Source organism: Merops nubicus, unplaced genomic scaffold, assembly GCF_000691845.1.
Source record: "Merops nubicus isolate BGI_N331 unplaced genomic scaffold, ASM69184v1 scaffold16016, whole genome shotgun sequence".
Lineage (NCBI taxonomy): Eukaryota > Metazoa > Chordata > Aves > Coraciiformes > Meropidae > Merops > Merops nubicus.
Window position 1 is genome coordinate 12,932 of NW_008613096.1, and position 13,551 is coordinate 26,482.

General features: G+C 40.7%; 1 protein-coding gene across 2 annotated transcripts in view; it reads right to left on the reverse strand.

Annotated features, from left to right (window-relative positions):
* Positions 1 to 663: 663 nt before the first annotated feature.
* Positions 664 to 13,551, reverse strand: part of RNF130 (ring finger protein 130) — a 41,853-nt gene continuing 28,965 nt past the window's right edge. The window contains exons 6-9 of one of the 2 annotated variants that reach the window (XM_008941784.1): positions 7,237 to 7,333; positions 5,945 to 6,149; positions 3,751 to 3,844; positions 664 to 852 (exon numbers count right to left, since the gene is read on the reverse strand). In XM_008941784.1, coding sequence (XP_008940032.1) covers positions 837 to 852; positions 3,751 to 3,844; positions 5,945 to 6,149; positions 7,237 to 7,333 — 412 coding nt within the window. In that variant the 3' untranslated portion in view covers positions 664 to 836. Of the gene's footprint in view, positions 853 to 3,746; positions 3,845 to 5,944; positions 6,150 to 7,236; positions 7,334 to 13,551 lie in introns of both variants that reach the window. The other variant, XM_008941785.1, reaches the window with a different exon arrangement.

Genomic DNA, 13,551 nt, shown 5'->3' on the forward strand with positions numbered 1-13,551 from the left:
CGTTTGCATCGAGTTCCTACATCACAGACCATGATCAATCTTTCATGACCTGAATTTGAACAAAAACTAACCCTTGTCACTAATATGAAAGGAGGCTTCACAGATGACAGTGGGGGAAAACACTACCTTTCCACTTGGCATTAGAATAGAAAGGAGAAGTGGTATAGAGTTAGCTTCACTTTTATCAGAGAAGGGTGGGTGAAAGCAAAAGACAGAAAAGGTTTATGATTTGCAACCCTTCAGCAATGCCCAGCCTGAAGACAAAACCACACTGCAACCTTCACAGTGTAAGACAGGAGTGTGACAGGAGGAGGAATGGAGAAAATGTTCTTATTGCAAATCAGTTCTCAGCAGGAGTCACGGCAAGCCCGTTACACACTCGAATGCTTGGCCCACCTTTTTCCCTAATAAGTCAGTAAGGAATGATTGGTAATAAAACTCTTGCAAGTCATTCCAGTGCTGGGTGGCATCACAAGGACATCACTGCATGAGATTTCCACTTGTTACACTGCACATCCCAACACAAAAGGAGAAGAATACAGATATGGAAAGATGAAACCATTCAAAGGAAATAAAGCCCCTTATAAAATCTCCAAAAGGCTGTCAGACTTCAGTAACACCACAGGAAGTACAAGAAAAATAAAACTCTCACAAAGTAAGATGTCATAATTAAAGGATTTTTTTTTATTTCTTCACTTTTTCCTTAATACAAAGCTTTGGCATCAGCAAATTTTATGAAAAAATAGAATGTACTAAATTGCTTGTGCTGCATGATCGATAAATGATGCATAAAAATAGGTGTCTCTCTCCAGGGCAATGGGCCGGGAAGCGTTTCTTCAATACCATTCTGCTCTGTGGGGCAGAAAAAGAAAAGGAACAAAATATTTGTATTAAAGTTAATACACTGCAAATAGTAAAAAAAAAATCCTGTAAAAGCAAGTTAATAAGAAATTACTAATTATTCAAGGCTAGAGCATTACGAAAGGTCTCAAGTCCTTACATCACTCTTACAGGGCCAGTAAAACACAGACAGAACAGCCAGAGGTTTGAGCACTTCTAAACATCTGAGAAAACTCCACCTGCTACTGAGAACTTTCCCTCAGTGGTGTTAGCCAACATCTGGCCTTTTTGGACTTTAAAACAAAGTTATATGGTAATTTCTGACTGTTCCCTAAGAGGCGACGCAAAATGTGCTTCTTTTGTTCCTTCAGATCACTACCTAAATTGTTTAATAGTAATAGTGCATGAGTGTTATGAGACCAAGAGAAAGCAGCTGGTTCCTTATTTTCTTATCACTTAGACAATGTTTACTTTTATCAGGAGCTATTTAAAAATGCTTATGTGTGTTTATATTTACATACATACAGTCATAAACACAGAGTTAGGTATGTATATATACACAACTCCAGAACTACTGCTTTAAAATATGTTTAAGCTGCAGAAAGGACATAGGGGGAAAAAAAAAAATCAGGACATGCTTTTGGGTGAGTTTTAATGCAGAATATTTAGGACTTTTTACTTGAATCAGCATTATTACGTGGCCTCATTCTTGCTACTGTTGTTCTCTGATAAGAAAACTCCCTCAGCTTCCTCTTGAAACACTACCATAACAAATGTAGGGTGTGCCAGCAGTGCTTTTTATATGGAGAACATCACAAAAAGCAGGTATGCAGCTATGGCACTTGAAGAAGATTGCAGAGAGAGGGAGCTGCCATGTATCTGGCATGATACTGAGCACAGGAAAAGCTTTGTCTGGCACTGGGGAACATGAGGGGTTAATGAAACAATGAACCCAAGCACCAGTCTCATACATGCACATTTTAAACTCTACAATGAGTAGTTGAACCTAGAAGCACTTGTGGAGGTTGCTTAGATCCCAAGGGATTCAGTGGAGAAGCTGTTGAGGATAAAGGCTACAGCTAAGTACCTCAGTTACCTAAATAAGTGATTTTTTGACAGCTCTGGTTTCTCTGCTTGCTAGTTTTCTGAAGTTTGCCTCAAAGTATACACTTGTTTATGCTCGGATTCTCATCCCTGTCTCTGGGGAAAGGAGCTCTCCTCACATCAGCTCACCCTTTGTTTGTACTAAGGGAACATCCCAGTGAAAACACTGCTGGAGGCCCCAGCTCTCTGCCAGTGTGAAGAAGCTTGCCTTTTCAGTACAAACAGACCCAGATCCCAAAAGACAACAAAAAGAAGAGTTGCAAGGCAAGGCAGAAATGCAACTGCTATCAGTGCTCACATCTGGATGATACTACATGGGCTACAGTTCCTTTGTCTTCTTCCTAATGATGTGGAAATGCCCAGAAATGCAGACATTCCTGTTTCACAACTCATCTGGCTCCATGTTTTCCTGAGCTATTTTTCAGTGCAGATAACCCTGTTCAGCTACAGCGATGTTACCAAGTTCCTGATTTGATAGTTGCAATTGCAAGATTTTGACAAATGGAAAAACAAAATAATCATCAGGTAACTCGACAGGGCTATTTCAAGTTCTAAAATTTTTCTTCATTTGTAATTAGCATCTGAAAAGAGGAGGAAAGGAAGATTTGCAAATTAGTGGTAATCAAGGGTCCCTGGTGACTAAAACCTCTAAGAACTTCTTATGGCCTCTCCTGAAGAAGATTACCTTGAGACTGTCTAAAGTTTTACACTGGAGAAAAACAGACATGTTTCTACCTGATTGAGGACACCCTATACTTTCCAGACAGCAATAAAAGTAAAAAAAAGCACTTGCTCTTACAAAAAAGAAGTTTATAAAGCTACATTTCCAGACTGCACAGGGAACTTGACAACCTCTGAATCTCACCCCACTTTCAGTAAGAGATCAACACATTAATGGAAACTTAGCTGAGTCAAGATGTTCAGAGACAGAGAAAGTTGTTAAACCTTTCCCTCCCCAAATAAATACATTATGATTAAATATCTATTATAAGCCCAGATGTTCCATACACTTCAATGAAAATAGCTAGATGTACCTAGTCAATATATCTGCAGAACAGATTTATACTTGCCCACACACAGAACCCTAAAAAAAAAATAAATATTCTAAGGCACATCCTAGAGTCTTTTCTTTCCCAGCCTGTCTGAAGGGAGGCATTGGGGGTGCCTATAAAAATTAAGAAAGGGATGTCTTTAAGCATTTCTTTGACTGCAATTCTTAAGCATACTAAAATGAGAGGTCAGAAGACTGCTCTGCTCTCCTCACTTGAGAAAAGAAACAGTGTTCATTGCTTTCATCTCTCCCTCTGCTAAGAGCAAAAACGTAGCTTTCTATTTAAATATCTTTTTTTCTTAGCTGAAAGTGTGCCAACTAGGAATACAGATATTTTAATATGAAATTTGACTATGCAACTGAGGTGAAAACTGTCAAAGGTAACTGATGGTAGTAATTTCTGGCTTTGCCAGGTGAATTTTGAGCATGGGGATTTAATGGCAAAAAGCTAATGTTTAGCTAGGCTATCGATCAAAAATTGGATAGAAATATTCTCTCTTTCCCCTGTTCCATTTCTTGACTTAGCAATGAGATATCCTTGGACAATCCAGCTAAATATAAATGGAGAGGACATCAGATGTTACCCTGGAACCTACTGTTAGCAGAGAGACTTACATTTGAGAAAAGAAAAAAGGCATTTAATTAGTCAAAAAACTGCATTTCCCCCTTTCTCTATTCTCTTGGTATCTGTTCCCAACATTGTCCACGACACACACCCACCAGAAAGATATAGAGACATCTGAATATTTACTTACTCATTAGCATTCAAGCTAGCTGTGGCTTTGATGATCATGTAGCAGAGTGTAAGGGCACTGAGGAGGCCAAAACTGGCAATAATAAACCATTCTTCTGTTGACAAAGGAAAGGGAGGAAATCACTCGTGGGAGAAGGCTTATGTCAAAGCGATGGCAACATTTCCCTCAAACACCACTGGCAGGAGGCAAGAGGCTTCTAAGCCATGACTGGCACCAGGAGGTGAAGCAGAAGGAGGTTAGCCACAGTTACTGACTGGAGAAGGCTAGCAAAGAAGAAGTGGAGAGAGGTGTGGAAGAAAAGCGTGGCACAACAGTGTTTCCTGGCTGAGCCCAAGCGTTAGTGACAAAGAAATTACTCAACAATGTAAAGTGAAATGCAGGAACCAGGGAAAATGTAATGAAAACTCTATCCACCCCCAAGTCAGCAAGAAGATTGTCAGGGTTGGTTTAGATTTGCTGAGATGTGGCTCTTCACATAAGCACAACCAATATACTTTCACACTTAACTTGTGTCTTTGACCCCTCCCTCATGAATAAATGCCATAGATTTACTTAAAAATAACCCCAAGCAAACACCCAAAAGCAAACCAAAAACACCCCACAACCAAAAGCAAAAAATAGGAAAGCTTGTATAACAGTAAAACATAACTAGATTTTTCCATTTAATATACAGGAATACAACATGGAAAAGTAATTTCAACATTAATGTATATATACAGACACATTAAACAAGAAGGCATATAAAGAAGGCTATTAAAGAATGTTCACTATTCAAAGTTCTCTCTCCTCAGGATCAATTTGGCACACAGTAACAGTCTAGAATACAAACACTTTTGTTGAACATGGCTTTTGGTTCAACTGTCATGCCTCAAAGAATGCATGTGTCATCCATAAAGTCTAAACATTTGAACAGCCTTTTCTAAAGCTTTATTTTATAAACATTGTCAGAATGAACTGTTGCTGATTATTTCTTGTTTTACCCTGGCATCCCATCTGTGCAAGAGCAGCACTACAGTTGGGAACAGACAGTAAAAGTAAAAATACCTTCTGCAAAACCAAGTAGTGTAAAGTTTAACTGAAACTACAGAGTTTTCCCACCCGTGACATGAGGAGAGCAGCACAGACAGATCTGCTCTGTTCAACAGAGCTGAGTACGAGATGGTTCAGATGCTGAACACTGCATGACAAAGTGACTTACTGGCTTTGTAAAGAATCTAGATGTTGTATGTGGATTTTTTCCTTCTCAGATCAGGACATTTCTGGACACACACTATGTGTTTCGTAAGATGAGATTTTTTTTAAATGAGCCATTTACTTTGCTACAGTATCTAAAGGAACACTAATGCACTGTATCAGTTACAAATACCAGTGCCAAACAGTGTCACCAGTTCAAAATCTAAACCACAGATGCATGCAAGCAAAATACAAGGAGAAAACTAGACTGCTCTTGTACTGCATAGATTGTATTTTTTTGCACTTCAGCCAGAAAAGCAACCATTCATGCATCAAATTGAGACTGTACAGCATATGGGAAAATGATGCAATTCCACACACATTGTATACATTATAGGGCTGGTATACATTAAAACCACCAGGTAAAATCCAGTGAGTGGAAATTTCTCATGGTGTTCTTATGGATAAGAGCTTCCAAGCAGTGCAGGAAGTTTTCTGATGTCATAAAACACTTGGGCAATACTCAAATGTTAGTACGTGAAATATTTTTTTAATTCACAAATTTTGTTGAGAAAAGCCATCTGCTAAGAGACGTCAGAATTCCAAGAGTAATGTTCTCAGGGGAAAAAACGCCTGCAGAAATAGTAATCAGCTAAAATATTTACATTTGTATGAATTATTGCATGTAAAGTACTCTGAAAGGGTAAATAGTGATTTTGGCAATCCAGCTTCTCATACTGGTTACCAAGTTCAAGAGGGTTTTGTTGTCATTTTAGCTCATCCAGTGCTCCTTGCAAGCAGATCTAAATGGATATACCATTAATAATGAAAGCCTTGGCACTGTCATACCTAGAGTTATTGGCTTCCATACGGAGCATGTGCTTCTTACAGAGACACCGAGGTCACCTCTGTCCCCACAGGAAAATCTTTCACCCTGGCCCCGCTGGGCAGAGCTGCAGCAAAGCAACTGCCACATACCAGGGCAACCACAGAACGGGACTGGAAGCCAAAGAAAACTTACTTGTCACAGCAATGTTGATCTCCCCTGCCCTCGGCGTTAGCTCTCCGTCCTGGGGAAGCTGCGACATGCCCGAGGTGCGCAGGGGCTCCAGGCTCAGGGAGCTGTCGTTGGAGAAGTCGCCGAGCGCCGGGCGCCTGCTGGCGGGCTGGCCTCTGGTCAGCCTCTCCATGTCAAAGGCCACGTTGTCTGTACATGGCACGTTTGGCTGGAAAAAAGCAACTCCACGTTACACTGGTGAATGTTCGACACGTAGCGAACGGGTCAGTTGAGTAAAACCACACACGCACAATTTATTCAGCTGCTCTGGAGAGAAACACTCAAATTAGAAAGTTCTAGATCAAGTTGCTCCTTCGGTCTACCTTGAAGAATAGAGGAAGAAGCATAAAAAGACTAAGATTTAAGAAAGAGACTCAAATATGCTTGTATCACAGCCTACGCCTGCATGGCTTACCAGGGAGCAATGACATGCACTGAATTCTCCTGAATCCTCCTCTAAATATCCAGGTATGTTATTAGTTGTACAATATACTTTCAACTTTTTCTTATAAAATGTGCAAATTTGCAATGGGCACAGCTGAAAGTGGAGGCTTGATTCAAAAGTTGCTTCTAAAGACAGTATCTTTTTTTTAAAGACAGTATCTTCATATGCTCTTCTCTTTCTTCCTTACTTCTTTCTTCTGGAAAGACCATTGCTCCCCGCTTGCTAACTTTTTCCTCATATAGAAAAGATCAAAAAAAAGCCCTCTAAGGTTCTTCACCTCTATCCCTTTGTGAACTGTCAATAAAAGCTGTTCTCAGGGATCTCATAAGCCATGAGCTGCTCGAGGAAAACTTGCTGGCTTCAGCTAGGACATGGCTTTTAATGTGTAAACAAATTTAAGGGTGTCTATTGGAGACCACAACAAGAACAAGAGATACACAGAGTAAATTTACAAATAAGGGTTGGATGAAGTTGAGAAAAGGGAAGACTGTAGAAAACCTAGTAAAATTCCAGTACATAAGAAATTGTTATGAAAGATTTACAAATAAATTGTTGGAAGAAGTTGAGAAAAGGGAAGACTGTAGAAAACCTAGTAGAATTCCAGTACATAAGAAATTGTTATGAAAGCAAAAGTAACAATATATTCTCAATGATAATCAGGAAAAGGAACAACAACAAATCAGCTTTATCACCATCAAAGAAGTCTGTAAAAAACCCAGGAACACCCTTCACCCTTTCTTCCCTACAACTATTCCTCCTCTTCTGGGTGTCAGACACAAGAGGAAGATGATCTCACAACAGTGCAACTTACCACAATTCCCAGTGCCTTCAAAATGTTCAGTTTACACATTGGACACGTACAGTGCTCACTAAGCCATGGATCCACGCAGGCTTTGTGGAAAACATGCCTAGAAGAACAGACAAGGCACATACATAATTTGCAAACAATTTTATTTTATACAATGAGAACTACTTTTGCAAACTTTTAGATAGTTTCTGTTTTAACTAAGTCAGCAGAACAAATTGTAGAATTGCCAGTATTCTGTGCTGACTGTAGTAAGAAAAGAATCAAAACCTCTTCCTTCTTGTTGCCAACCTTTACTAATAGTTCAGCTGGGAAGAAACAACTAAAAGGAAAATTTCTAATTTTTTTTCCTTCTTATCATGGCTATGAGCATGCACATGGGCAGAATAACTTGAGTAACAAAGTTCCCACCACAATCTTGTGTAAAGTCTTGTCTCAATTTCTACGTAGAACCTGGCCACACATTGGGTAGGAAGAGTGCAGATCCACCAGCAGTCCATTTTATTTAAAAGTCAGTGCAACCAACCCAAACCCACTTGTTTGATTTTGAAAGGGCTTTTATAATCCTTGCATCAAAGTAAAAAGAAGGCTTTTCCTCATTCAGTATTTCTTGACATCAAGAAGGAAAACATGTCTATCATGATGTGATGGTCATGAAAAAAGAATATTTCAAAGACGTAAAGGCAAACTGGGCTTCTGCTTGCACAGGAGGGAACCCTGTAAGAGAACAGTCTGAATTGCCACCTCCACTGCAGACAAAATCTTAGTCACATACATGAATATAAACGTAACAGCACGGGGATCGATATAAACTGCTGTAACAAGGAAGGACTGTGCAGAGACCAAAACAACATATCTAAACTAAACGAATTAAAGGAAATGTCCTCTTGGCTTCTCAAAAGGCAAAGAACCTTCCAGAGAGTATTTATGGCAGAAAAGGATATCACTAGACTTTCTACGCAATACAGGAAAGACTCATAATAACCCAGTCTGAATAACTGCCTACGGTAAGAACCCAGACCTTCATTTCCAGTGGCACCAACAGCAGAGCAAAAAGCCAGTTAAGAGCAGGCACACCCAAACACGACAGACTGGTGATCATGACAAAGATCAGCAATTACAAGGGCTGCTTAGCCAGCAAAGAGCTGTGCTCTGAAACCAGGAGGTGAAGGGGCAGTGGCAGCACAAGGCGTTCTTGCCATCTATTTGAGGCATCAGCACAGTCTGTAAGAGGTCATGCATGTCCTCAAGGCAGCATGAAGCTGAGATACTCTCTGCCTGCTCCTTCCTTGGGATATACTTGCTGCTCTGTGCCTCAGTATGCTCATCATAGGGCCTGGGGCTTCTCTGCTCCCTGCCCCTTGGGATTTTAAAACCACAGACCAAAGGAGGCAGGTTACCAGAAAACTCTCTTTTGAATCTCTGGAAAGTGTCCTGAGACAAAGGCCTCCTGAAATTGTTAAACATGGAAAAAGGCAGTATGTAATTGTGCTTTGTGCATGGCTACTAAGGCTGATGGAGGGAGTAAAGTATATCAACTTAATTAGGATCCAGTCAGCTACAACGGTATCTCCTACTAAAACTAACTAAAGATGTGTAGACTTACAGAGTATGATACAGTCAACAGAAGATGGGCAGGGAACAAAAGAACTTCACTTATCTACATCCCGTATATTGCAGGACCAGAATCTCAGCTAGTCACTTTGCTGGCCCATGTCCTTTAGCAAATACAGCAATTGGGAAAAAGAATATATACTGTGCTTATTGTTCAAATAACTGCACAAAACAGACTCACTTCTGTTGTTATTAGGTCTTAATGCCTTCCCTTTATTACTCCTGCAACTACAGAAAACAACATTTAGAAATCCTGAGTGATAGCAAATGGTTGGAAATCTTCTGGAATACGCAGAGATGTTATTTTTCTGTGTTAGTCAAATAATGTCTCTTATTTGCTTAGACTTCCTTTTAAGTCTCTAAAGTCTGTTTTTCCCAGAGTAGGGAAACCCTGAAAATCTAGTATTTTGAGAAACAGCAGACAACAAGACTCCACAGAAGTATGAACACAGCTTTAATATAACGTTATCGGCTAATCAGTGCTGTAGAAGCACTCAGATCAAGTGAAGCAGGCGACTGATATGGATGCCAACATGCATCCACTACATATTCTGGAGAGTCATTAGCAGTTTGATACAGTTCAAACGCACTGAAACAGCTCAACTATTTTTGTGACCTCTTAATTCTTTGCTTTTAGTTCCTAAACCTTCAAGGATGTTTATTAATGTGTTTCAAAAAGTGCAGTTCTCCAAAGGTTATTTATTGATTCAGATCAGCATGGCTCTGCCTATTACTTATGGAGTTTATCTACTCCTTAAAAAGCTTGCTGATACCATCATCGTGGCTCAGGCTCCGTCTGGATTGCTCTGCTTGCAAGAGTTAAAAAGCAGTTATACAGCAAAGAAGTTAGTAAACACATTAATTATTTTAAAAACTCGATCTGACATAGCAAGCCCTTGAATTTTCTGCTATCATAAAACTCCATATTCATATATCTGCCACTTGCTTCCAAAGACCATAAATCTGAAGAGTTCCTAGCGAGCTGCTCTAGGTCATGGCAGCTGATGATGTTCCCCCTGGAGCCACGCTGGGGAGTCAAGTGTGACCCAGCTTTTGCTGCTTCTCCAGCCTTGGGGCTGGAGGAAACACGGCCAGCAGCCAGGCTGGTAGCACTGGAGGAGTCTCCCATGCGGGCATAACTCCAAACAGGTGACCTGAAGGTATTTTTCCACTCTGTCAGCACACCCAAGCCAGTTGCCCTCCAGCTTGTAATAAACACTGTGATACCAACTCTGTTGTACAACAAAGCTTCTCTGCAGCATTTCACAGAAAAAGTGTGTTAGAAGTCTCTTTTGGTGGTATAACGCCTCCAAACTCCCATGTCAAACAAAGAGAAGGGTTTGAATGAGTTTACAATCCCTAAGGGCTCACTACACCTCCTTGCTCTCAGTGCAGCATTCCATCAAAGGCACCTGACCAACATGCTGCTGCAAAGTAGCACCTTTGGCTGCTGCTGGAGGCAGCTGCTCCTCTCACCCTGGGGTACAAACCTCCCAGTCAGGCCCGTAGGCAGCGGTCAGGTCCTGCCTGCCCTGCTCCATGCCACCCAGTACAGCCAGCATAGCCAGGGAGGGATGGCTGGCCTGCTGCTGGGTGGCAGGAAGGTGCCCTGTGCCCCCTCCAGCAGGCAATGCCATGGGAGAGCAGCCTTGGTGCCTTCCACAGCTACACAGTGTTGCTGGGGGAGAAGAGAGACCGTCCTCACAAGCAGGTAGCACAGAAGACGTGGGTTGTGCAGAGGCATTGCAGTAAGCAGACAGGAAGGCAATGAGATATTGCATTCAATTCCTCTTAACAGGAAAAAAAAAAAAAGGCAGCTCTTTGCAGCAGCCTAGAATCAAACAGATGAAAATCTGGCTTAGTCATTTTTATCACTTTCCTCCTTCTCGCCCAGTACAGGAATTATTAAGAATTTGGCTCAAAAGCCATTTCTTTTAGCATATTCCCTGCTCCTCATTTTCTTCCTAGCTGGTAAATTCCTTCCATCCCAGGCCACCTTTCTGCCCTTTCCAATGTCATTCTCTCTGCTCTTCTCCAGCCTGTCACTTTGTTCTCCCCTTCCCTCATCTCTCACTAGTCCTTCACACTACCCTCTCCTGATCACTTTTCACCTACTGCTCGTTCATCACCTGGATGCAGCAGCGTGGTGGCAGAGAAAATAAATAACCTGAATAAAGAAAATTGTCCATGATGTTTGTCTTTATTGCTAGACTACTTCTGACATTTGCTTACTCTACTTATTTTTAACTTACATGATGATATTCACAAAAGATAGAGACATTTCTCAAGCTTGCAAGCCTCAGACAGATGGCTGCCTTATCCCTCGGTGCAATAAAAGCTATAGGGACATCCAGAGGCTGCTGGTATTGAATGTGTTTCTCTCTGAAGCTTAAAATGAATGCTAGAAGTTGAACTGTGTTGTTTGCAATCATTTTCAAGTCATTTTTAAACTGGACACGATTCCCCACCTGCCACAAAACTTCATATCACAAATATGGTGTTTCCCCACAGAATTTTAGGTGCAGCTTGCTCAGCTTTTGCCTGCTGTGTCTGCCCAGACCAGACTCCTCTCTGCTGAGGCACAGAGTGACAGACCATACTTAACTGCAGAGAACAACTGCACTACCAAAGGGAAATGCTACTTTTAAATTGATGAAAGCAGCAAAGATGTCATATGCCAGTGATTCCTACTGTCTCATGATTATGGCTTCCTCAATACGAACAGTAAGAAAAACAACTAGCCTTTCATTTGCTTCCTCTTGGTCGAGCCATTTTCTATGTTTTTTCTTACAATTTATTCTCTCATCTGGCTTAAGGAACTCTCTTGTAGGTTTGGTTTTTTTTTTTGTGTGTGTGTATTATTTAACAACACCACCACCACAAAACAAAAAACCAAAAGCAACCCTTCACATATTGCACTCAAATGAGAGGTTGAAGTGTGAGGAAGTAGAAAGGGATTACATCTCCAAAACAGGATTTGGGGAGCAGCACCTCAGACGATGAAGACTGAGAAGTCTTACATGCAATCTGAAATTTATTTGGCTCATCTCTGCAGGTACTGTTTTGGCTTTTCATCTACAAACATAAAAATGTCTTGTCAAAAGTATCCATCTCAATGTTTCCATCTAGCCAAGACTGTTTTGCACTAAGCTGCAGCAGATGAAAAGAGATTTTAAAAAGAGAAGTAGAAAGTGAACATAAAAGTTGTCAAACAGCCTTTTGCAGGAATGTAATCTTACCTTTGCTGACCTTATATTGTTGTGAAAGAACAGAAAAGGAGCTACACAAAAGCCTTGATATGTCCTTTACATGGGAGATTGCACTGGAGGAGGTTGTGCTGAGATGGCAGCCAGGTGCACCTTCATCCAGCTCTCTGAAGCAGCTGTAACTATCCCTGAGAGCAAGCAGCCTCCAATCTGCAAGACTGTGGCACACCAAAGGTGTCTGAAGGAAACTTTAAAAGGCACCATCTTGGTTAAATGGTCTGTATCTTATCTGCTGATACTAGCAACATATCCATAGCTTAGACAGTGGCAGTTGTTTAACTAAAGAAGTTGACTTCTAGTCCCAATGCTGTCTTGTGCTTATTTGGAGAAGATGCTTCCCTGCCAGAGGAAGACTCATTATCTCTTCATTGGCAAGGACCTCCCTCTGACCTCTGTTCAGTACCAAGAGAAGAGCACAGAGGAGTGAACCTCCATTCCACAACCCTGAGCCTCACAGGACCACCCTGAACTACACAAGTGAAGCTTTCTTAAGAGGCAGTTTAACAAACAAACATCTTATTGGTCCAAAATGGGTGTACAGTTTCCAGAAGTTCCTCCTCTAACTTCCAAATAATCTTCTACAAAGCAAATCAAAGACTAGACCTTCATTCACATGTACAATCTTTACCTGAGATTACAATAGAGGACATAACTCTCTGGAATCTTTACTAAACAGCTGGGACTACATTTTTTAGGGCAAGACATCATCTTTGATTAAAAATGACCAAATTGCTAAAAAGAAAGGTACACACCCCTGCACAACCAAAAGCTTCCAGATCTGTACAGATGTAAGACCAAGCTCTTGTATTCCCAAATATTTTTACTGGGAGTTTCTAAATAAACTTTTGTAGGGTATATTAACTGAACAACACCAAGAATCTAAAACAGGTCATTGCTTCCCATAGTCCAAGAGGTGAAGAATATAGAGAAAAATAAACTGAATTAAACTTCTGGCTTCAGAAGTAGAATGCACACATATTTTGATCAATAAGATATAAAATAATACTGTTCATTTTATGGTGATAGAAATCCATTATGCATTAGAAGAAAAACATTCCAGCTACTCAGAACAGCCTGCAGGAGGATTTAGAAGACCAATAATGAGCTCTTACATGCTGCTGCTGCATGACTGATGATCAACTCCAACACTAGGACTTTGTTGCTTCTAGAGTATCACGCAGAACATTATTTGTATACCAAACACAGGCCAGATTACTGGATCTTGGCTGCACATACACAACATAACATGTGGGTTTTGTGTCTGGTGATAAGAAGACAGCCCTGCATTTCAGAATACAAGTCAAACATGTCCTTGGTAATGCTTAAGGCTACCAGAATGTACTGATTCATCAAAACCAATCACAAGGTGGAAAGGTAATTCAAGGCATCTCTCAAAGAGCAAATATCCCAAACCAACTGAAGAATGGAACTGGCATGGACA